We start from the raw sequence: 25,120 nt of genomic DNA, 5'->3' as shown, positions 1-25,120 counted from the left end.
TACCTTTTCAACCTATTGTGATATTATTTGGGAGTGATCTACACCCATCAAGAGCTAGTGCCAGCAGCTCACTGGGCGCATATGTATACAGTAATACTAATAAATCAACAACCAGTACGATAAATAAGAGACAGTGGCAGGTACTTCATTGACAGTGGTACTATAGCTGTCGGTCTATGTACATACACATGTACACATGAAAGTGAGCGCAGTTGAATGAAAGCCGTGAAAGTCGCACCTTCCCAATTCTTTCAAACGCGTCAGTTTGTTTCTATAAAGTGACTCTTGTTGACCTCTTCTTTTTCTCCTTCTCTCTCTTTCTTTGCTCGCCATCTCTTTTCCTTTCATTCATCACCATCATGGTCCGAATCATCGGAAACACCACTGCACTTCGGCGCATCACTCTCGAGAAGCGCGAGGAGCTTCTGATGTACAAGGAGGTCATCTTTGAGATACTCTCTAAGATAGACAAGCATGGATTGGCCACAAGCGTCTATGCGCCTCCTGGTGCTGATCTTGCGGATAAGCTGCACCGCGAGAAGCTACAGGCAAAGAAAGATACTCTGATGCCTATGCGCACTGTCTGCCATCAATCCAAGGTATGGCTTGAGTTTTCCCCAGTGTTCATATATCCCCCCCCCCCATGAATGTGTTATTGGTCTGGTGGCTCATCTGTTTTTGCCTCTGCCCTGCTTGGCCCTGATCATCACCTTCGCTGAATCAATGTCTACCTTACTAGACAGGCTTCGATCTTGGCTTTTCTTTATGAATCGTTCCATTCTCCACTCTGTCTGGGATGCCCTCGCCGATTGTGATTTGTTTCAAGTCTAACATCATTCACTTTAGGACGAGAATGCCGCTTGTGGTACAGACGCTCCTTCTTGTGAAGTTCGACGTCTCGCTCCGACTGAGTCCAAGCCTATGAAAGATGACAAGAGAACCATGGAGCCTAACACAGGTAGCAAGGTCGAAGCCACTGGCATTCATCATTTTCCTGGTGTCATTGAACCTCAGCCATCTGTCTCCCTTCGTTGCCGGGATTCGATTGATAACAAGGACAAGGGAACTGCTGATGTCAAGGCAGATGAGAAGGCCAAGTCTGCTCGGACCTCTGTTCTGTCTAGAGCTGCTGCATCCTTCGTTCCTTGCAACGATCATGCTCCTAAGCCCATGGAGGCTGATAGCAATGAAGAGAATGCGTCGACCAAATCAACCGAAGAACCTGAGTCTGGTGTTGGAAAGGAACCACTTGTTTCTCGTCTCAAGAGCTCTCGCTCTCAGGGTGTTGCTAATCCAAGCGATTTCATGGCGCAATTCCATAAGCTGCGCAAGCAGAAAGAGAAAGCAGCCAAGGCTGCTGCCGCCGGGCCTGTCCGTCGTGTTGTCTTTAGCAATCTTCCGGAGTGGGCAACTATTTCCAGTATCTTGCAGCTTGTCTATGGTGGTGCGATCGAACGAGCCTGGACTGAGGATGGGGATATCGTTGTGCAGTTTGTAAAGAAGTCGGACTGCGAGCGGTATCACGAGGAGCATTCAAGTGGGATCAATTATGTGACTGGCGATGGCGAGCAGGCCACTATTTCTGTTACTTTGCCCGAGGACGGTCTGCCTGACAATGTTGAGCTCTCGGCCCGTGTTGCAGAGGGTGCCTCGCGTGTTGTTCGCCTTGCAGGTCTCCCTGCTGGCCACAAGGATAGCGACAGCAACTCTATCCTGGGTGTGGTTTCGCAGCCTGGCTGGGAAGGTAAAATGTTTGAGCGTGTTTTGATCACACAGGCCGGTGTGAGTTTTGCAATCCAGCAAGTTCTCCGTTCAAGATTCAAGTTTTTGCTAACGTTCTTATTGAAGTGTGGCGTGGATGTCGCCGTTACTTTCTACGACCTGCATGATGGCTGGCAGTTTTTGCAAGACATCATGGAAGGAACTTACGACTGCCTTGCCAAGTACGAGGTTGACCCGTAGGTTTCCAGCCTGATTCAATCGACTTGAATCGATAAAGCCAAACCTTTTGCTAACCGGCATACCAGCTGCGCTCGTGCTTCGACCTACCACTTTATCGAGGAGCCCAACCCCGCGTTCGAGTTTGTCACGGACATGGATTAGTCGAATGTCGACTGCATGCTGAATCAAACCTTCACGGATTTATCAGCAGCCTTAATGGTACGGGATCCGATTTGATGAAAACACAAGCAGATATGGAATGGCGAGTCTCACACATGTCAAAGTTGGGATTTTGCGAATTTCGACGGGCATCTACATTAGGCATCCTCTTGGAACGTTGTCCTATATGATAGCTTGATCAATGAATTTCTAGCTAGCCTTGTCATGGAAAAAGTTCTACGAAAGGGTTACAATACCACGTATAACAAATATGCCGAGGTCGCTTATTTCGCTTACGCTGGATCACCGGCCATTGGTGGGTATCCAAATACGCTAATACGAACTACGATATTGTACATCGGTGCTAAAAAGAAAGCGCCCCTCCTGCCATTTTCGTTTCTAGTTTAGTATGAACCACCTGGGCATATGAGACGTGGATTCGATGTTTCTGATTATTTTTTTGGTGAAACACGCATACTTAATTGACTCTATATGGTATTCCCCCAATACACATACATCTATGTATGTATGTATGTATGTATAGTATAGTTATATATGTACAGGATTGAAGATCAATGAATTCCATCACTCCCATCTAGACTCCGCTCCACTTCCAATCTCCCACAGCTCCCCTCCAGCACCATCTCCAATCGGGATCAACTAACACTCAAGAAAAACGGAGTCCGCGGGTGCTTTCCCGAAGCCGAATACACTAAGGTCTGTAGGATTGGCCCTAGTTTCATTCATGTTTTGGTTTTTCGGTTTTGGTTTTGGTGGTTTTTCGCTTTCATGCTGTATTGTGGATTATGTCAATCCCTACATATATATTGTAGCTATACGGAGCAGTGATATATGTTATGTATGTTATGTACGTTATTATGGACAATGTAACAGATAGACTGGCATCGACAGCAAAGAAAAAGAAAAAGAAATGCACCGTAGATCCAATAGCTTATCTGGCGCGCGATGTGTCACTTTTCCCCCCTATAACTAGTTACATGTACGCCATGGCGATTTATCCTTCTCCTGTTTATTTTTCCGTCATATCTCTCTCCAGGGCTGGATACCTCACTTGACCCGAGCGCAAATGTCATCGTTGTATTCACACTATTTACGCAGATCACCCTGCGGATGATCAGGTGTCAGATGTCAAAGATGAACCACGCTCGATGATCCAATCACGACTAGGCATCTGAAGAATCAAACGCCTTCATTGCCCCAATACTCCTGCGATCGTGAGCACATTGACAATATGATCCTTCCACTCCATTGGATTCAAGCGACTATCGAGACCACCCGGTCTGTTGGTACTGTACGGAGTAGACATGGTACGGAGTAGACATGGAACCAAAGGATTTGGGGCGATGGATAAGACAGGGAGTGCATCCTGCAAATGAATCCTGGTTTGGGAGGTTCCAATGGAATATGCCTTGTTCAGCCTTGCTCTGCTTGATACGCCCCGGCGCGTAACCTGGCGACTAGTTAATGAGTACAACGAACACGATAGATCTCATGATTGACTCAACCATATGCAAGTTCTTTCTTTGGGGGTATTGTTGGTTGTGCTATGCCTGTTGGGATTACTGCAGGTGCGGCATAGGGTTCGTAGGCCGCTGTTTACGTTGTGCTCAAGTCTGTCCTGGGCATACCGATGCCTGCATGCTTCTCGATTAAAATGGCCCCCACCCCTGCTCAATGGCAATGTTATTGTTATTTACATGCGTGGCTGAACTAGGGGGCGAGTGTGACTGTACAGATACAACAGTCGAATCGAACCGTTACATTGGTGGACTTAAAGGATGCACCTGCGTGCGCGAGTCATGAAGAACGAATGGAACGTAAGGGGCCTATTTGAAAATCGTTGAATGATCAATCCTCTGGATATACGGTGAACTATATCAGGATGCAGAGAGATGCGCGTATTGAATCTGGGACAGCCTGATCTGCAGAGATCCCTCGATAAATTTGCGACGAGTCAAATTGATCGAACAGAATCTATAACTTCGATTTCAACTCCACACAATTATATTTCTAGACCTAAATCTAAGCGTCTCCCCCCCAAGAACAAGGAATATGTCATGAGATAGATTGCTCCATTTTTAATATATATATGTATGTATATCACCGAACAAAGTGTATGGGAGAAGAAGGCTAGGAAGACAAGAAAGGAGCCTCATTGGAGATGGACAGGGCCTGGTATAAACAAAAAGACAGTAGACCTCCCACGCTGAACTGATGATAACGAAATAGAAAGAACTCCAGTAGGTATCTTAAGAAAAGACGAAGACCGACCCACGCAAAGATAAACAAAAAGAAGAAAAGAAGAAAAAAAGAAATAAAGAACGAAAGAAAGTAGACATCAAGTCACATCCTCTTCATGCCAACATCCCCATCCCCCCTCCTCATCCAAGGATACCAAACACTAGTATATTCTCTCACGCCAAACTTGGGCGCCCCGCTAACATCCCCCGCCCCCGTCAGGGCCGCGGTAGCACCCTCCCTCAGGAACTCCCCATCTCGCATGCGGCGCTGCTCCCGCAGCGTGGGACACTTTTTCTCTTTGATAAAGCGGTAGAACTTGCACTGGATCCCCTGGAAGCCGCGTCTCTGGCGGTCCGGGAACTGGCGGTTGAAGGCCTCGCGGACCTCCTTCCATTCCTGGCACAAGTCCACACGGTGGTACCAAATGAAGTACATTTCCTCTTCTTCGTACTTTGGGCGCGGGGGGCGCCGCCGGTCACTGCCGTTTGTGGAGGAAGTGCTGGAGACGCTGGAGAATCGTTCCCGGGAATACGGATCTGGCGAGGAAGGAGCGGAGATTGAGCTTTGGTTGGTGCTGGGGCTGCCGTGGGATTGCTTGTTGTGATGATAGCTCACGAACATTTGGTGCTGGTGCTGCGGGGGGTACGGGCTCTGGGGGTAACTGCTGTTGGTGCTGCTGTGGGTTGCTGCTTTGGCGCTGGATAGAGCACCTGGGCTAGTGTTGTAATACCTCGAGTGCCAATGCTTTGGGCTTGATGGGAAGCTGGGTGAGGGTTGATGGTAACTGTGACGGTAGGAGATTGGGGCGTATGTAGGACGAGGGGATTCAGAGCCTTGATCGCCTGGGTTGAGTAGAGCATCGATCTTCATTTTGCTTTGTCGGGTTGAGGGCAGCTTTTCGTATGATTCTTTTTCTGGCTCCATTCTGGACGGCATATGTATGTGCGGGTTGTATTGGCGTTATATAGGGATCCTTGATGGTCTCTTGGTTTTATAGATCTGCGAATCTGGGGTTTCGGTGAACTTCCGTTGGCTCCCCCAATGCTCAGACCACGTTGATTTGATAGAGTGGGGATTTAGAGTATGCTTTGTATATTCGAATCAATGAATCGTTGGAAAGATGGATAGAGAGAAGTAAGGGGAGCACAAGGGAAGAAGTATAGAAAGGTAAAGAGCAAGGTTTATAGATCTCGAAACTCTCGAAGGAAAAAGAAGATCACCTGGAGCCCTCGGTCTTAAATGAGAAAGAAAAAAAAAAATAAGGATTCGAAAAATAATTCCAAAAATCGTTGCGAGGCTAATCTGTTGGGTTCACTGGATTGCCTGGGTCGGGCTGGTTGTGCTCCTTTGGCCCCCTGTATAGTTGTTGTACCGCGGATACATAACAAGGTCTCCTTGGGGGGGGGGGGGCTAACAGGGGGGTAGGAGGAGGGGAGTTTATTTTGGAGGCTCGGACTCCACCCCCAGAGACATATTATTCTATATATTTTCATACATAATAGTATTGGGCTATTAATTCTTTTATTTATTATCTATCGGTGAACCGGACAAGGTGGCCCGTTGACCGGTTTATGGGGTGTGGACAGTGTAAATGCCGTATGGTATCTAGGTATCCAGCAATAGTCTTACCATTCTGGATTTTATTTTTATATTTAAAGAAATCTTATGTATATAAAAACAATTTCACTGGAATTTCTTTCGCCACTATTTAATTCGATATTCTTGAATATGAAGTGGCGAGAGAGATTCTAACAGTCGGTCTACTCCGTGAGAGAGAGTGGACTCTCGGACGATCCGTCTTCTTTGTCGATATCTAATACTTCGCGGCAAATCCTATGTACAATATAAGTTTCATGACACAACCTGGCCGATCCCCGGTAATTTTTAATTTATATGCATTTACGAGAGTTAAAAAATTAAAATTAAAAAAACGGGGGGCCACGGGGTAACGAAAATTACCGATTTTTTACCTTTAACCTTTTCCTTTCTTAGCGCCTGATGAAGTTCATGACAAATGCTGACTCTTCAGAATGAACATACCTAGGTATAACTTCATATATAGATATTGCAGATATGTTGTGTAAGTATATATTTATATACATATATTGTATGCTTGATTTTTAACCAGTCAGAGGTCTCAATGATACAAATGTCCCATCAAGTTTCATAAAATCAAAAACAAGATTCAAAAAAAAGATAATCCGTCGCCAATCTCTAGTCCATGCCCTACTTTGTGCCTGTACAGGAATCCAGACTACGGAATACTATCTGCAGCCCTGCCTATGCATCAGCGGCTAGACGATACACTCCCACACAAGACGGACGGTTTTTATGAAGCATGTGAGCCAATAAGCTAAAGGACAGCAATTCGAAGAAACCGTCGCGTGCATTTTCTACTTTAGTATGAAATGTTTCATTTGCGCAGCGCTACCCTTTCTTCATGTGAAGTGGATAACGCCTTGGGGGGTTGACCGAGAGAGACAAAGTCAGATACATATTGCTTGTAGATTTTTTTTTCTAATTTTCTTTGTACTTAGTCTCATTGTTTTTTTAAGGTGCGTGGGAAAGCAGAAAGATCAAGGAGATTCGAATATTTTTTAGAAAAATCAAAAATTAAAAGAATCCAACACAAACGCGCGGCGTCTATTGGTAGACGCAAAAGTCATTTGTTGTGACGTACGGCATGGCCCTTGGACGTTTGGGCGAATGAGCGCCTCGAACTAATGCCGGCTCAATCTGGCCGTAGATGCAGAAGACAGAGGAAAATGGATCACTGCCAACGCATTTGTCTGCGTATTTCAGCTCCCATTATGAGGTGAGAGAGAGATCCTGGAGAAGCAAAATCTTCCCTGCTCTGCGCTATCAAAGCTTTTTCGGCTCAACCTTCCGAGAAGCCTTGCAGTAGTAGGATATAGCGAACCATGGATGGTTGTCCAATTCTCTGTCTTGTTGGCCGGTTCTATTTCCTATAATATTATAGCTCGAGGGTCGGTCGGCAATAGCCGGTGCACAGAAATGGGGGGTTATCCCGCGCAGTGAACTTGCATATTGAAATCTCCTGTGACGATGCGAGGCTATAATCCACTTTTTCATATAACTATTTTACTCGCGTGATAAAAGCCCCCCCTATGCGCCATTTTCCCTCGATCTGCGCCTTGACCAGGTTGATCGTCGGTCATCTGCAGCTGCCAACCGTTTTATTCGAGTTTTCTTCACCTGTAATCTATTTCTGTTTTTGAATTTACGTCAACCCTGGTGTAAACATCGAAGGATTAAAAACCAACTATACAACGTTAAACATAAGCTTATAAGCTCCTAAACACCGACATACAATGCTGTGAGATCTTGAAGAAATACAATAAACTTATTGTTTCAATAGTCAACCAAGAAAGAAAGAACAAGATTCTAACATCAAAATGAACAACAACCAACATAAAAGTGGTATCTTCTGCGGCGCAGTCAACTTGCGCAAGCGCCAACCCATGATCAACTAGGGCGGCACCTGCCCGCGCTCTACTCCGTATGGCTCGTTGTTTCCGAGCCTCCTTGGTAAGCACTCTCCTCACCGGTTGAAATTCTTCCTAGTCCCCGATTCCGTGCAGATCAGATCAACGTGGTCCGCTCTCTGGGGCTAAAGCCGGCCTTTTGACCCTCTCCCCGCTCAAATTCCGTTGTGTGCCGCTCTCCACCAAGTCCAATCAGGATACTCCTGGCGTTCGTCAACTCGCGTAGCCGCAGTCCATTTCAATCACGTGTGGGCAATAATTAGAATGATTTACAGTATATTTCCAGGATAACCAATTATAACCTACAGCCCTGGTGGCCTTCAAAGAGCGTTGAGCTAGGTACTATGTAACTATGTCTGTAGTCTATAAAATGTACAATTATGCACTACAACATGCCTCGACCCAGAGATCAAATGCCTTCCTAGAGACTCCGTAGACAAGAATAAATCCATTGGAAAATTACTCCGAACCATATTAATTGACTTTTTTTTTTAATTATCATCGCATTTTACGAGTCATGCCGTGCATATTAACATGCCACCGCTAGTCACTGCTACCTTGCTTTCTAACGGCCAATAGTCGTCAAAAGAAGAAATTGAACTTCTTGATTCAGAACATGGACAAGATTGGTCCAAAATTCTAATAGGGATAGCCAATCACCATATTCCATCGCTTATATCTGACGAGTTTTCTTTCTCTTCCTTCTATCTCTTTGTCTGAGCCGCGTAGATCGGCGTTGAGATGTTTCGAAATCGTTCCTTTATTTCCTCTCTATTATTCTTTTATGCCTGTTTTCTTTCTTTCATTCCTTTATCTTATGTTTTCAAATCCTAAAACTCTCTCATTATGAGCAGCCATGACGCTATGTCCTGCTAGGGCGTTAGCGCTAGCCGCCGCACCCAGCACGCAATTGATAAATGTATTAATTGGAAATTTCGATATCTAGTTAGTCTCCTTCTAGTGGTTTTTTTTTGGAGAAAATTTATTCTACTCAGCACTTTAAAAATCTTAAGTGTGGAGATTTGACATGGGGGCCAATATCGGACGTAGATCTAGACTAGGGCTATAAGGGTCGTTTCTCCAATACTGCGCCGGATTTGAAACGGAATGTGCCCGTCTAGAATGACTCGTTCTCAAATTGCCCAGAACATCAGGATTTGACATGTTTTGGATGGACCCTGGACGGGAGACGCGCAGTCACTGCGCATCATTACGCACTAATTAAGAAATCCGCCGGAGGTTGGGCGGGGGCGGGCAGAACCGTCATTTCTCAATAATGTACTCCGTAGAGAGTTGCAGATGTACATTTGTGGTATATTACTTGTTAAGAGAGAGTGAGGCAAATCCAGACAAAAGCAGTCGTCGACTTGCCAATCTCGATCGACACATCAAGTACAAGTTGATTCCAAATACTTATAGGAGGTGACATTTGACTGGTACACTAATCCATCACATATACGCATTTTCAAATTACTTCGATATATCCCTTCGGCGTCAACCATGGATCGGATATGGAGGCTCATGTAATATCTGGCGAACCTTGGATCGGAGTCGATCGCCCGAACTACGCCGAGCTGTCAGACCGAGCACGCGCGGCATGTGGCATGGCATGACAGTTTTAGTTTTAGGTTGTGTGGAAGTATTTGGAATAAGTGCTGATATTGGCTATACTGGTGATAACTAGGATATCTGTGTTTTTTAATTATGATTATTGCGAGAATTGACTCAAATGTACATCTTGTCCAAGCTAAAAGCAGTTAATGACAGGAAATCACGCTAATGCGGGAACTTGCGTATTGAGAATGCTGCATGGTCGAACACCTGACCGTGCATATATGTAACGCCAATCCCGGTATTTCCGCTAGTGCTGGATGTTAGAGCGGCAAACGCCGCAAAAACCGAAACAAGCCGCACAAGCCTAAAAGCCTCAACAATCTAGAGCCAGAGTTTGCAACTTCACATCTAGCGATCTGGTCGGGGTCCGCGGGAGAGGCGTGTCTTATCTAACCATTGTGACCCTCCTAGGAGCCACATTAGCAATCTGGTTGATTCTCCGAACTCCACTTCTCGGAGCCGAGTTTGTTGTTGTAGATAGATGCCCGGAACGAAATTCTGCGTCGGGGACTCGGGGATGAGAACAATATGATGTTTGAGCCTCACAGGCGATAATCATGCAGGAAGAATTCACGCTAGACACGAAGCCTACATTAGCAGCAGCAGTAGCTATGCTACGTACGTTGTATTGTCGGAGATATGCCAGTCTTTACTAACTATATGTAGTAACTCACTCGTTGGTTATTCCGATGAGCTAGACCAGTATCAGGTACGACATGAAAGGAATTGCGCACGTTACATTTCCGCTTCTTGGACCCCACAGTATGATCCCTCTTGAATTAAAGAGTGTACAAATGAAGTATTCAAAAGGAAATGGAGTAGCTCGTCCACAATGGAATAGAACAATGCTCTCTACAACGTATATAGACGTCAGATGCCTGAGAATGATGTCGTCGTGCAATCAACAAGGTACGTAAACCTCTTACCACCAAGGGTGCTATAGCCAAGGGTGCTGTAGTCATAGTCACCTCAACACCAAAAAATGAGCAAAGACATTACCAAGTAGCCTCAATATAGTATCTACTAGCGCTCAAGGTTTTCTTTCTTCCGGATTTAGCTTAGGGTGAGATAGGTGTGCTGTCATCTTTGTCTGAAGGAGATCTGAGTTTTCGGCAACGGTATTAGGGCTCCAACGCTCAAAACGGAAAAAGAAGAGCTATCGAAGGGAAACAGTAATTTAATAATATATTAAATAAATAATCATGCATCCGAACTCCTTCTGGAATCGATCGACACGCATCTCCCAAAGAAATGATAAGCGAACCAGCGAATGAGAAGCTCCAACCTTGACATCAGAACTGGGTCCGGTACCTAATGGTCATGTTTGGTCATGTTTAGTAAATTACCAATTTACGCGTTTGGTTATATATTACGTATATTACACCTTTCTACATACATACACATATTTGCATACCTCTGTACGGAGTACACATTTCACATAACTATATAGTTAGGGCGTAGTCACTATAGCTAGTTACAAATGTAGTTATTAACAACTAGTTACGTTCCATTTTCCAGTTGATGGAATTACAAGTCATTCTTTCATTAGCATTATACGAAGTAACCAAAATAACCAACTGGGTTCCTTTCAGTTCTTCCTCGAAATGACTCTAATCCACCTCGTACTATTGGACGCCTTTTTTCACTGCGGATCTTCTTCAACTCGTTTTGGGTAAATGGGGCATAGCAATTGAATGTCTCATCTTTCTCGCAAATTGCCCTCGATAAAGGTTAGGGGCCGTTCTCTAGTTTGAAAAAGTACGAGCACATCGTGATCATAATAAAATGCCATAGCCACATCCTCGAAGCAAGTCCGATTTAGCAGAGAAATCGATTGATAATAATAAGCACTAAGGACACGTGGTTTTCGTGACGATTCGCTTCTTGCCGAACCCGAAATGCTGTGCTTATTTATTCTTCCCCCAATTGCGGCGATCTCTTTCTTATTCTCGCCTCGGGTGACAGATTAGGACTTCTGTAAACGCACATGGGCTTAAAACCACAATATTTTGCTTACTTTGAGGCCTCCCAAATAGTGAATTGATCTTTGATTGTCACACACGGCATATAGTGGAACTTGTTGCTGTTTTTTTCATTCTTTTTTTTTCCCTTTTTTTTCAAAACAATTATTAGATTTTCATTACTGTTGATCTGCGACTCTTCACCTTGACTCTTCACGGGGAGAACGTGATCTTCCGTTATATCCATACCAAAGGGCCCACTAACTGCCCAAAACTACCGGAAAAACACAACCGTCTCCTATGCAACGATTTCATAGGAGGGCGTAAATATCATGCACGGGGTCCCGCATAGTTGAGCAGAGATTGAGTCCCACCTGTGGAGAATGAGTCCATTGTACGGAGTAAGTACAATAATATTCACATTAGGTATTTTCGGTTCTGGCTTATTTTCTATTTTATACCTACCTACATATGCACATATGTAGGTATTAGATGTAAGTCGCTCATCCTTACCATGTTCACCATTTCACCCGTTTTCAACCTTGGTGGATATGATTACACTACAAATTCTAGATTGTAGAATAATCCAATTTGCACGGTGAATTCCAATTTTGGTGGCTTGATCAACTCCTCACGGAGTAGTACCTCACAATACTGTATAGGAAACTATTATCCGACTGCCAATCGAGGCTTACATAAGCGGTACAACCATGATACTATGTCGCCATACACGGTACATCCTTCAATGCGAAATTTGCAAGACGCTTTTTTTTCTTTTCTACTGTAAGGTTGAGACTAGACCTGTAAAGAAGGGGGTGGCAGAGTGGATGTGACATGGAAGTGAATCCTTCGCTCAAAAACAAGAGAATTCCAAGAACCAACAGTTCAAGATCTCTTTGATTGGTCCAATAATAGTGCCATTAAAGAGATTCCAGCAAGAAAGAGAAAATAACTCAATATCGCCCGTCCTTCGATTTCTGATCATGAGCGACCGCGGCGAACGCGGCGATCATGAGATATGAGATGCATGCACTTGGCCATTTCTACTCTTCACCCGAAGATCCCCAAGTAGAGTTAACAGTTCATGGCAACAGTTCATGGCAACAAGTCCCAACAATTATCGGTGTACTCACCGACCCAATAGTGGACTCGTTCGTGTTTCCCCTCCAGCCCCAACCCTCGCCAATCATCCCTAGGGCACTGACGACATGGCGAAGGACTAATGCTGCCAAAGCACACCAACACCGTAGCCTAGAGACCCAGATCTTTAGCTTTTGAACGGACCTTCTGACATAGGCTACTTTTCACACGTGTCGGTGTTTCAGATGTTGTGATGATTAGATTGAGTCTCTGGTATCAGAAAAGGGAACACGGCACGCCAACTACCTTGTCGTTGGTGGCCACGCGGGATCCAAGTGGCGTGTAGTGTAGTATTGGTCTGCTCGGATCGAAGGGGCTGAGGTCGTATCTTGCGTGGACATAATCTTGCGCAGGTCTAACTTTCCCAGGTTGACCTTTCAACCCATGCCAAGGTCATTCGGCCGTTGGACGATATTTCCCTCATTTCTTCATGAAAAGGGTATTTCTCCGAAGTTTGGGTCAAAGTCGTTAGTGTAAAACCCAGCTGGAGGGTCCTGTCAGATTGTCAGATTCTAGAAGTATACCTACCGACAATCTCATTCAGACTACGCCTACTTTAGCAGGTGTTGCGTTTTATCTCGGGACTTGCAAAGTATATTTCTACCTTATACGATAGCTATAACTAGTTTATCTCGTGTAACGTGGATCTTCAAGGTATTGAAAGTATAACAGGTATACGAGGTACGAGGAATAGTGGGTTCAAGACATCCTGACCACAACTGACGACAACTCGCATATCTTGACTCGGTTTGGAAGCAGCCTCTGGGGTATTTGATTTTTTCTTATTGGATCCAGCAGATCATAGCTGGATGAATGTACATGAGTGACGCCATTTTCGGCAATTTCGCTTGCGAGTCAGAACGTTGCTTTTTTCAGTGCACGGATCACAAATAGCAAGTGTTGCGATAGGATCAGGTATTTTTCCAAAAATAAAAGCCCCCACTGACCGTGAAAGTATTGTATTTTACAATCTGAAACACATTACAGTACTTCGACGGTCAATTTTGCTTTTTGTATTGTGCAGAGCCTCACATTATTGTAGGAGAGTGTTCGCTTCTAATACCTATCCACTCAGACGTGAGGGATTTCAACTAGCTCAGGGTGGCCGAGGGTATTTGTCAAGTATTAGCATACATCTTCTTCAGCTTCTCGAGTCTAATGTGGATCTTGGTATTTCCTTTTTCTTCTTGGGTTTTTCTGCAGTCAATACATATGTAGTATTCGTCTCATAATATGGCCGGCAACATCGCGCATGGGATCTGCCTGGTTTTAATCCTACAAGCCCTAATGTTATAAACGTAAAACGTAAACTATGTTTTTGCTCTCTCGTATTTATGATTCTACTGGAAAGGCCCTTGAAGATCAACTCGGCCATGTTGGTTTCTATGGTTCCTACAATTGTACCTCTATGCCAACTATAGATCGATGTCCTGTGGCCCGCAACGCAAGTTGTTTCAAACATCTCTCTCATCCTTCCATCAAACTACTTCCACTTCCTCACCGACTCTACCCGACCTACACCCTAAAAAGGTAACTTCATTTGCATACTACCCCGCATTTCACCCCTCTGGCTGTTCTCATCTCATCATCACATCCTCTACTACATCGCACTAAGAAGAGAGCCCAGTGCCACGTGGTGAAATAGCTATTTCCTTCCTAGTTTGAACCTATCAGAAGCGAAAGCCGACACGTAAAGCACAAATCCAACCAATTGAGACTAGACAAACCGAGGTAGGTCGGAAATTTGAGCGTTGAAACCTTCCCATCCTTATTTCAACTTACCGAAACCATCCTGTCATGCATGGAGACATTCCAAATATACCCTGGTATGTCCGGACATGCTTTTTCTTGAACCCTCTTTCGGTCTTGTACATTGCGGGGCTTGGGACAAACATAGAAATGATGCTGAAATTGCCATGCAGAGGGTTGCATGACATGGAAGCCCTACTGAGTGGACAGTGTTGGTTGCGGCTTTTTCTGTTACTGGCTGGTCTGCCTTGTCCACCTACCTAGGTACATCACAATGTGCAGCGGGTATACTAGACACATAGTTGTGTATAGTTGCGATTCAGTTCCAGGTTCCAAGTGCATTGTGGGACCGGCGATGTACTAGGGTGATTCCTTCAGCCTACAGTATTTACAGAGTACTAGGTACAGTATTGTAGAATACCTGTCGGTGGGTGCCTAATTAACCTTGGAATTTATCCTTTATTTTTATCTCACAAGATTGTATAGCGATAATACCTGGGCATAATATGTCATAAGAAGTTAGAAACCACAGAATCTCTATGTATGTCTATGGCACCATATTTATATTTGTGTTATTCAGCCTATTCGGACCATCGAATTACGGAAGTAGCATACCTACATATCTAGGTATAACATGTTTGCTAGTAATGTTTTTGTCGCACACATAGAAATAGTCATTGAGGCATCAGGGTAAGTTGATGATATGAGCAGACGCAGCAGAATTAGAAAGGCGGTTTTTCACAAACAAAATAATTGACTGCTAACCAAGTAAAACCCCAAATGGGAGCTATTACTTATATCAATACTCATCATCAGAGTCCACAGGCCCGCGCCAGCGTGACATATACCCATCACCACCATCTTCACTCGCAGAACCATCGAAGTCGAAGTCGTCGTCATCGTCATCAGATGAGACTTCTTCATCCGGGTAATCGTTTGCGGGGTGGTTTTCCGCTACATTCAAACAGGGAGAGTCAGTGAGCGCCCGGGGGGGGGGGAATTTAAGGTAAATGCAAGATCAACATACCGTTCGAGTCAGCATCTTCGCTATCCCACTCTTCCTCATCATCTTCAACAAAATCTTCCCAGTACTGCTCATCCTCAGCAGTGATGACAATGACACCAACACCTGGCTGAGACTTCGCGATCTCCTTTTGCTGCTGCTCGGTTTCATACTCGGCAAGGGGGTTCTTCAGCATCTCGGTTTCTGATAATGGTCGTCGAATGTACACGTCGTAGACGTAGTCACCATCGTCGTCTTCCTCCTCCACAGCCACGTCATTTTTTTTCCACCTGCGGAGCCGCGGGTGAGGCTGCGGCTCTGGGCTCCTTCGGCAGTCGTGGCTGGTGCTTTAACGGAGTTTTGGGCGCAGAGCTCAGCACGGGCTGAGGCTGGGGTGCTGGGGGTGGGCTGCTAGCTACGCGGGAATCAAGCTGCATGCCATGCTCCCGGTCTTGGTCGAGCTCGAGCTCCAGCGCGACCTGCTCAAATTCCCGTGCCAGACGATCAGACTCCTCGTCCCAGTTCATCTGGTGGGTCTGCGCGGACTTCTCCAATGATTCAGAAATATTCTGTTTCGCAGTTGAGATTGAGCCCTTGCGCTTTTCGCGCCACCGTTTCTCGGCCTGGTTGACGACGGGACGTTTGCGGGCTTTAGTTGATGCCGATGCTCCTGGGTCTGCGACAAGCTCCTTGGACAAGGCAGAAAGGCCCCTTGTATGGGTCTGCCCCTCCGCAATCATATCAGACACCATGGAACCCTTGCGTGAATGGGGGTTTCGCTGGAGCTGCTCGACCAAGACGGCAACACCAGGCGCGGGGCCATTAGTTCGCTTCTTTTGAATTCCGCCACTGCTCCGGAGTGAATTGAGATTTGAGCGCGAGATCTGGAATCGACGCAGAGCTTGCGCACGGCTTGGCGATGCTGTTCTTGGTGCGGGGCTGGGCGCTCCAGATGCATTGGAGACGTTAGGGCCCAGCTCAGGGGCGACTGGGAGGTCAGAAAATGGGGAAGGACCCGAGTAAATGGCGCGCTTGTGCCTTTCTTCGGCTTCCTTGCGCGCAGTTGCAACGCGCTGCGCTTCGCGGAATTCAGCCCCCGGCGACGTGGCTCGCACCGTGGGCACGCCCTTGGATGACGCCGGCGCGCGACGATTTACATGCAAGCTGCTGACTGAGCGGGGACTGCGTAGCAGCCGCTGTGCCGCGGGATGCGGTAATCCTGGTGGGCTAGGAGATGCATCTGCGCGCTCGCTGGCATTCAGCGTGACTCTGTGGAAGACGAAGTCGGTGAAGCGCCGCTTGGTCTGGTGGACAGCAGATTGGATGACTAGGGTATGTGTTAGTGACCGAAATTTTCACGATATTGGTTGAGGATTAGCATGAGGAGGAATCATTCATAGCATCTACTGTATGGAGGGGCTACATCGCGGGGGGAAAAACAAGGGGATTGTTATCGTACACAGTGTCTCGACGGGCTCTTCCTCACGCCGACGCTTGATATTAATTTGCTCTGGTGGAAGCGCCATATTACGATGCTAATGCAGTTTTTCAATGGCCTGTTGAGTGTTGTGGAGGAGAAGCGGAAAAACGAGATCGATTGAAGCATCCAATTTGATGTGGATCACTTCCAGATTTGGTACAAAATGTCACGTGGCATTTGTATATACAACGGAGTTGATCAAAGTGAAGTTTCAGCAGTGGACAGACTAACGAGGAAGAGATGGACAAAAAGAAGTCTTGCTGAATATTCATATAAATAATGCTGTTCATCGACCCAGAGAGTACTGATATCCGTTCAGCATATTGGTGGATTTGTTGAAGATTGAAATGTATAAAGCTACACATGGAATTAAACCACACACGATCTGCGAATGTTTGTTTGACATTCGCGCAAGATGATTCTCATCGACTCGTTCATTCTTTCTTCGGGACCTTGCCACTAATTACACAACTGGAGCCCCGACTGTCCCTTCAAAACAATTATTGGACAAGAGCAGAAAGAGGCAGGGTATTTCACAACCAACCCAACGGCACATGCAAAATCATTAGCCAAAAAGGCCAAAAAGAAAACTGGGCAAACAGGACCCAAGCGAGTATAGTGTATGATGCAAGTGATTCTCGTCGCCGCGACTCGTCTTCTCCGTGACATCATCCAGCAAAACGAGCTGTATGCCCACAACCCCTAGATCAAAACAAAGAAATAAAAGGATAAAAAGGAAGAGACTCATGGTCAGCTAGCAATACAAGGGGGTAAAAGAAGGAGAAAGTAGCATGAAAGGATTAGTAGGGGAATAAACTCATTGGCGAACAGAATATGTCAAGACAAAGGGTGTGAAAATCCCAAAAAAGCCAAATAGAAAAGAAAAATTCCAAAGAGAATGGCAAAGAGTGAAAAGGGAAAAAAAAAAAGATTATGACCAATACAAGAAACGAATTAGAATCAAAATGGGTGTGGGAAGACATGACAATCAAGAAGGGACTATATATGTAAAAAAAGAAAGAAGATGTGGTATTAGGTTCACCGACCGCAAGTCAAGATGCATTCCTTGGAGCATATGCCATTATTTGGCTCCAATCTCCTCTTCAGCCCAACCGGGCAGGGAGTTTTCGTTTTGAATAGCCAACCCAAATCCAGAGTGGTTCAAGCCACCCAGACCAGAGAAGCTGGAGAAGCTGCTTTGGGGCTGGTGCGCCGCACCGGCGCGCGCGTGGCTGGGAGCACTAGAGACGGGACCAAAAGGCTCCTGGGAGAAGGAGGGTAAGCTGACCGCTCGCGAGTGCGAGGCGCGGGGTACGCTGAGGCTGCTGGTGCTTGCGTGGTGACCGTGTCCCTGGCCGTTTGCTACGCTCAAGTAGCTGTTGTTCGAGGACTTGTGTTGGTGCATGGGCGGGTCCATGCTTCCGTTTGAGAGGTCGCCGTTGCTGGCGGCGTTATACAATGACTGCTGCTGAGGAGCCTGTGATTGCGCCTGTAGGCTGGCAAGCATGGGGTCGCTAATGTGGTTCTCCTGATCCTGGCTTTGGTGCGACATCTGGTTCAGATACATGGTCAGGGGGTTGTTGGAGCCGACGTTCAGCACACCGGAGGGGGAGGACACTGTTTGCAGCGGGTGGCGGTGCTGCTGTCCATGCTGGGAGCCGGTAGATCCAGGTGCCGGGGAAAGCGCAGGTCGAGTCGGGCTGGATTGGGAGCCGGACTGGCTGAGGTTTGGTGGGAAGCCGTTCAGGACGGGAGATGGCGACTGGTGGCCTTCGATTCCGGATCCATTGCGGTTTTGTTGGCCGTTCTGTTGGTTATTTCCAGTCTGGCGAGGAGGGTTTCCGCAGCGGTCCTTGCCAAAGTTGATTTTGAAGCGGCGATAATCTTCCCGATTACGCATTCCCTCGATGGCCTTGATAGCATTGGCAATGTTGGTGAAGTTGACGAATGCGCAGCTCTTCTCGCGCAGAGTGTTCACCAACTCGATCTCACCATACTCAGAGAAGTCCTGACGGAGGCGTTCCTCCGTCCAGGCTTCATCCAAGTTGCCGACGTAGACATTACGCGACGCACCACCGCTGACAGCCAACGCAATGGCGGGCGGCAGAGGGCCAGAGTGCTTACCCCAGCCAATTTTGAGACGTCGGTTATGGATCATCAAACCCTGCAAGTTGCTCAACGCATAGAAAGAGGCAGCCGAGGTAGGATCGATGAATGTAACAAAGCAGATGTGTTTGTCGGGAATGTATCGAATGTGGTGCAATAAGCCTCCACGAACAACATTACAGATCTCTTCAATGGTAGTTTCAGGGTGAATGTTTCCAAGATAGATGGTGCGGTTGCCAAGGTTGTTGACACCGCCGGCAGTTGTCGCCACGGCGGCCGCAGCGACTGACTGCTGTGCAAGCGCATTGGAGATCAAATCACGATCAGCCGTGTTGAGCACGTGCGCATATCCAGGCGCGATTCCAAGGAATTGGGCCGCATTTTGTTGTTGAGTCTTGGACACATAAGCACAACGGTCCTTACCATAAAAGACTCGCTTTGGCGCTTGCCATTGCGGCTCCTGAGGAAGCTGGGTGACCGCCTTCATCGCGTTGCTGATGGACAGGAAATGGACGAACCCAATTGCCTTCTCCTTGACGATCTTCACGGTGTCAATGGGCCCAAATTTGCTCAATTCTTCCCGGAGATCGTCCTCGGAGGTGTCCTCAGGCAGATTCCCAAGGTAAACATTGCGGGACGCGCCTGACTGCTGGACCGCCAGGGCGACGGAGGTAGGAACCTGCGAGGGCTTGCCCCAGCCTACCTTGATATCATTTCCCTTGATGGCCAACTTCTTCAAGATGGCATCTGAGTGGAAATGAGTGGCGGAGCTACTATCCAAAAAGGAGATGAAGGCGCAGTTCTTATCAGGGAGCAGACGCACCGACTCAATCTGACCGCTGCGGACATGGTTCAGAATCTCCTCGGCAGACGTTTCAGCCGGGATGTTTCCAAGGTACACGGTGCGGCTAGTCCCTGAAAGCATGCCCGGGGCCACGGAAGCCTGAGGGCTTCCCAGAGCTGCATTTCCCATGCCCCCAAGACCATTGATGGGCGACTGGGGTGCGCCCATCATCTGCGAGTGACCCATTCCATCGGGTGACATCATGCCATACAATCCGTGGCTCTGCATTCCTTGCGTTGGGCTGTGAATGTGGTTCTGGTTATTCTGGGCGTGTCCATTTGCATTGGCCTGCGGGAAGCCACCGAAATTTTGAAACTGAGGCGAAGCAAAGGCCGAGGGGGTTCCGGGTTGAAAAGGACTTCCTACCAGTAGCTGGGAGGGGAGTAAGGGGGTATAATTCATATCGAAGCCGGACGCCATATCGGAGTGTTGACCGGCGGCAGTATTTATATTGGGAATATTGGCACGACGGGCGTTTCGATCCGAGAATCCTTGGACTGCGTTGGGATGGTTGTTATTGTAAGCTCCGTGAGAGAAACCCGTATCGCTGTTGAGTGGGTATTTGGAACCGTGAATTAGACGCGAATTATTCGAGATGCTCGATATATCCAAGGCTTGCATGGCGCGTGAGAGTCCAGTATGTTCCCTAATAAAGGACTCGGTCGTAGCTGTCGGGGAAATCCCTGACTACCAGACGAGGCTCTTTGGAAAAAGATAGAAAAAATAAATAAAAAGGGACAGGGATTATCAGATCACCATTCAGGAGATTGACTCCACTAAGATCACGGGAGAGAAAAAAAAACAAAACCAGAAGAAGAAGAAAAAGAAGAAGAAGGAAAAAAAAGGGGGAGATGAATCAAGTGGAGAAATTCAAGATGAATTATCACCAAAAAAATAAAGAAGAAGAGAAAGTCTTCAAATGGAGACGTGTCTAATAAGTTTGTCGAAGTCAATTGGAATGTACATTAATTAGAGGGTGGATTTGGGGAATGAGACCAACCTAACTTCTTCTTTTAGAGAATGCCAATATAAAGAATTCAATTCACAGAACCAACTTATTCAAAGGAACAGAAGAGACATGAGAAGGAGAGAGAGAGATCCCAAAAAGACTATGACAAACAGTCATTAGCTAAAAGAGGCTAAGAGAGACCAAAAGGGGAAAAGACAAAGTTGAGAGGAAAAAAAAGGGGGAGAAATGAATCAGATAGGGAAGATGGGAAGATTTACATTGGACGTGAATGGAGAATATAATACTCAGTATCCTCTATTCAAACGAGAACCCCAAGGGCCGAGAAGAAATAAAAGGGTTAAATAAGAGCGTGGGGAAAAGGAATGAAAAGGTAAGGAAGTGAATCCCCAGGTAAGGTATGAAGAAAAACATTAAGGGGCATATACTAGAGAATATATAGAAAGTGGGCTAAAAGAGTTAAAGGGGCTGACCACTGGGTACAATATCGTACGGAGATAACTCTAATTTACTACGTATAGTCGTCCACGTTATATATACTGGCTAGTATGGTATCTATATATTGTACATATTCAATACATTCAATTCATTGTTCAGTCTCATAGATCAAAAGCAAGGTTGAAATAGTAAATAGTCAAAAAAGGATCGTTCCGGGGCTGCAGAACTGAATTAGAACCAATTATCAGCCACCAAATGAGTATATTGTACTAGTCAATTCAACATGACTATACCTTGTATGGGGACTATTCTAAGATTGCTACCGTAAAACAGTAGTGAAAAACACTCTTTTAATCTCTTTTTCCCTCTACGGTCCCCGTGACTTATGTCTCAACATGTGCAATCCCGTCAATTGTTGATATTGGTAGATTACCTAGGTAGTTGACTCGTAATTAGTCGTCTGGATTGCAATGGAGGTTAGCTGCATACATCCAGATGTACTCATGACATGTCGATCTGCCTTAATTTGAACGCAGACCTATACAATATGCAATTTGGATTGTATGAAATGGAACAAAATGCAGCTAGATCTACAAGAGAATGATGTGTCTATATCTATAACGACAATTACCTACTTGATTAACTGGAACTTGTCCAGAAAATCAACATAACAGTCTCAATTTTAGGACATATCAAAAAAGAAATAGAAAGCGTCAATAAATGCCAGGCAAAAATATAACTACTGAGGTACACATATAACCAACCATCGAGTCGAGTTGCTTCAATCTTGATGCCTCAGGCACCCGTGGGGAATCCCGCATCTATCGGAAATTTACCCCTCCGCCTCAATGTGCGATTCCTCCTTGCGTTGGACAACTTGCAATTGGGAAGAGATAAGAGATTGATTCTCTGCCGTCGTATCAGGTGAGTCCAATTCTTGCATTCTGATCTCTTTGGGCTCAAATTCTTGTTGTATGACTCAGAGGCGGAACCCACCATATTAATTAATTATCTTCTCCCACAGAATTTCCTCCCCTCAACCGAGTTGTAAGGAATAGCACCAAATATGGCGCCTACCAGCATTTACATCGACGAAGACGTCGGGAGAGACGAACCTACTGCCAACGGCTCGGAGACCGCCCCCTACAAGACCCTTGTCCACGCCTACCTGGAACACCCTCCCACTACCGAAGGCATTCAATACCTCACGCGCAAGTCCCAGACCGATGCTGCAGGCGAAGATGTTGACCCTGCGGCCAAGCTAGAGTGGAAGCCCGCCACCAAGTCGGCCATGAAGAAGGCCAACAACCTCTGGGAGCAGCGCAAGAAGAAGGCGGCCAAGGAACAGGAACTCGCCATCCGCGAGAAGGCCGAGGCCGACAAGCGCCAGACTATCCTTGATGAAGCCAAGAAGGTGATCATCAAGGAGGACACCTCGCTTCCTAAGCCGGTACGCATCCGTCTGGATGTCACCGACCCGGCCACCGTCAAGCTGGGCTCCCCCGAGTCCAAGGAGCCTGGCACCCGCGTCCGCGTCCTGGGCCGTGTCCACCGTGCGCGTGCTCAAAAGGATGTCGTCTTCATCACGCTCACCGATGGCTACGGATACCTACAGTGTATCCTGACCGGCGACATGGTCAAGACCTACGACATCATGACCCTCACCCTCGAAACCTCCATGTCCATCCACGGTGAGATGCGCGCTGTGCCCCCTAAGCAGCACGCCCCCAACGATCGCGAACTTCACGCCGACTTCTTTGAGATCATTGGTCGTGCCGCCGGCGACAAGGAGGCCATTACCACCCGTGTGGCGCCGGACGCCGACCCGCAGACTCTGTACGACAACCGCCACCTGGTCCTGCGCGGTGAGACCTCCTCCTCCGTGATGAAGGTGCGCGCCGCCACTTTGCGCGCATTCCGCAAGGCCTTCGAGGAGCACCGCATGCTGGAGGTGACCCCTCCCGCCATGGTGCAGACCCAGGTCGAAGGTGGCAGTACCCTCTTCGGATTCGACTACTACGGCGAGAACGCCTACCTGACACAGTCCTCGCAGCTGTACCTGGAGACATGTCTCCCATCCCTGGGTGACGTCTACTGCGTGTGCCCATCGTTCCGAGCGGAGAAGTCTTTGACTCGCCGCCACCTGTCGGAGTACACTCACATCGAGGCCGAGCTGGATTTCATCACTTTCACTGATCTGCTCGACCACCTCGAGGAGATGATCTGCCGTGTCATTGATTCGATTCTCGCCGAGCCTGAAATTGCCGGATATATCAAGCAGCTCAACCCCGACTTCAAGAAGCCTTCGCGTCCCTTCCGTCGCATGAAGTATGACGATGCTATCCAGTGGCTGATTGAGCACGAAATCCCCAACGAGGAGGGCCAGCCCCACCAGTTCGGCGATGATATCGCCGAGGCTGCTGAGCGCCGCATGACCGACATCATCAACCAGCCTATCTTCCTGACTCACTTCCCTGCTGAGATCAAGGCCTTCTACATGAAGAAGGCTCCCGAGGACCGCCGCGTCACGGAGAGTGTCGACGTGCTCATGCCCGGTGTTGGCGAGATTGTCGGTGGTAGTATGAGAATGGATGACTGGGATGAGTTGATGGGTGCCTACAAGCACGAGGGTATGGATCCCTCGCCCTACTACTGGTACACTGACCAGCGCAAGTAAGTTTTGCTTCCCCTGTATCATACTGTTCTTTCTTGGTTGAAATACTCACAATCGACTAGGTACGGTACTTCCCCCCACGGCGGCTACGGTCTCGGCCTCGAGCGTTTCCTCGCCTGGTTGTGTGCTCGCTACACTGTCCGCGATTGCTCTTTGTATCCCCGATACACCGGCCGTTGCACTCCTTAGATGCACTCCTTAAATATAGCGAACAAAACAAATAAGCATGATCACGATAGGCATGGGAATGCAGTATGACTAGATCTACTGTAATGAATGAAATTGGATTTCTTAGATCAATCGAGATTGATTCTTGCTACTATGCTATTTGAACTTCAAATTTGTAGTGTGAATTTCCTTGCCATGGTAGAATACTCACTGTGTTTACCACACACATCCTGAGATCATAAATAGCAAATTGATTTCGTGTATACACGTAGCTGGAAAGCAAGAACATGTGCACATAGATGTGCATGTAGTTATCCACAAACCAAGGATCCAACGTCCAAATCCAAATGCCGAGTCTCAGAACCGTTGCAACACAGCCCAACGCCCTGGCGTATGGGATTTTAGCACGGACCACGGAAGTAGTCCCGCTGTCAGACACAGTGGCTGTATTTTCAAACTCGACTATGCTGCAGCTGACGATATCTGCCGCTCTGTTCGCTAGGTTTGTGTCTGTGGGTTTTTTGAGATATGGACCAATGGGAAAGGGGGTAAGAGGAACAGCGTGTTTGGTCTAAATGGTTAGGAAGATGGACTATTCCTTAAACAGATACAGTTCACAGTTCTAGATACCAGTTTTCGTGGTTCCAGTGCTGGTCACGAGGGTAGATGGTGTGATGTCATATCCCATACAAGGCACGATCTTCGCTTCACTTCTGATCCTACAGAGCATGCATAATCGAAAGGATCTTGAATTTAAATTGCCTAAAAAATAAACTTGACCGCTGCCTCTATCGTGCTTATGGTCTTGGTGCTAGCCCAACCAAGGAAAGTGTGGCTTCGTTGTCGCGGACGGAAACCCTTCCCTTTATCCACATCGTCTCATCGACTCATCATCTCATCATCTGTTCCACACTGTTAGGTAGGACAGATGATGTTTCTCAGCCTCGCTCGAAATTAAGTTATGCTCACGGCAACGGTTATGTTGATTACAGCCACGGTCAAGGGGATGGGGTATGGTGTGCGTGTGCTGGTCCTCAATGTGAACTCTTCTTTCTCGGCTTAGTCCCACCCCACAATCATTGGTAAGAGAAGGGATGTGAGTTCAACA

At 46.9% G+C, this 25,120-nt stretch overlaps 5 protein-coding genes across 5 annotated transcripts; 2 read left to right on the top strand and 3 right to left on the bottom strand.

Moving 5' to 3' along the window:
- Positions 1–359: 359 nt before the first annotated feature.
- On the top strand, positions 360–2,103 carry N7529_002856 (uncharacterized protein; the record flags this gene model as incomplete). The annotated part of the gene is made up of 4 exons (XM_057238384.1): positions 360–599; positions 847–1,782; positions 1,849–1,958; positions 2,028–2,103. 4 exons carry the CDS (start codon positions 360–362, stop codon positions 2,101–2,103), a joined length of 1,362 nt encoding a protein of 453 aa, XP_057100995.1.
- A 2,361-nt stretch (positions 2,104–4,464) lies between these two features.
- Positions 4,465–5,286, bottom strand: N7529_002855 (uncharacterized protein; the record flags this gene model as incomplete). The annotated part of the gene is made up of 1 exon (XM_057238383.1): positions 4,465–5,286. One exon carries the CDS (start codon positions 5,284–5,286, stop codon positions 4,465–4,467), a length of 822 nt encoding a protein of 273 aa, XP_057100994.1.
- A 9,845-nt stretch (positions 5,287–15,131) lies between these two features.
- N7529_002854 (Iwr1 domain-containing protein) lies at positions 15,132–16,861 on the bottom strand (the record flags this gene model as incomplete). Its single annotated transcript, XM_057238382.1, has 4 exons — positions 15,132–15,286; positions 15,360–15,597; positions 15,626–16,662; positions 16,795–16,861. The coding sequence occupies 4 exons, from the start codon at positions 16,859–16,861 to the stop codon at positions 15,132–15,134; spliced, it is 1,497 nt and encodes a 498-aa protein (XP_057100993.1).
- Positions 16,862–17,896: 1,035 nt separating this feature from the next.
- N7529_002853 (putative differentiation regulator (Nrd1)) lies at positions 17,897–20,386 on the bottom strand (the record flags this gene model as incomplete). The annotated part of the gene is made up of 1 exon (XM_057238381.1): positions 17,897–20,386. The coding sequence occupies one exon, from the start codon at positions 20,384–20,386 to the stop codon at positions 17,897–17,899; it is 2,490 nt and encodes an 829-aa protein (XP_057100992.1).
- Positions 20,387–22,236: 1,850 nt separating this feature from the next.
- On the top strand, positions 22,237–24,033 carry N7529_002852 (asparagine--tRNA ligase DED81; the record flags this gene model as incomplete). Its single annotated transcript, XM_057238380.1, has 2 exons — positions 22,237–23,843; positions 23,907–24,033. 2 exons carry the CDS (start codon positions 22,237–22,239, stop codon positions 24,031–24,033), a joined length of 1,734 nt encoding a protein of 577 aa, XP_057100991.1.
- Between the last annotated feature and the right edge of the window lie 1,087 nt (positions 24,034–25,120).

Source organism: Penicillium soppii (assembly GCF_028829465.1).
Source record: "Penicillium soppii strain IBT 18220 chromosome Unknown utg000003l, whole genome shotgun sequence".
NCBI lineage: Eukaryota > Fungi > Ascomycota > Eurotiomycetes > Eurotiales > Aspergillaceae > Penicillium > Penicillium soppii.
Note: the sequence above shows the minus strand (reverse complement) of the source record. Positions and strands in the feature narration are given on the sequence as shown.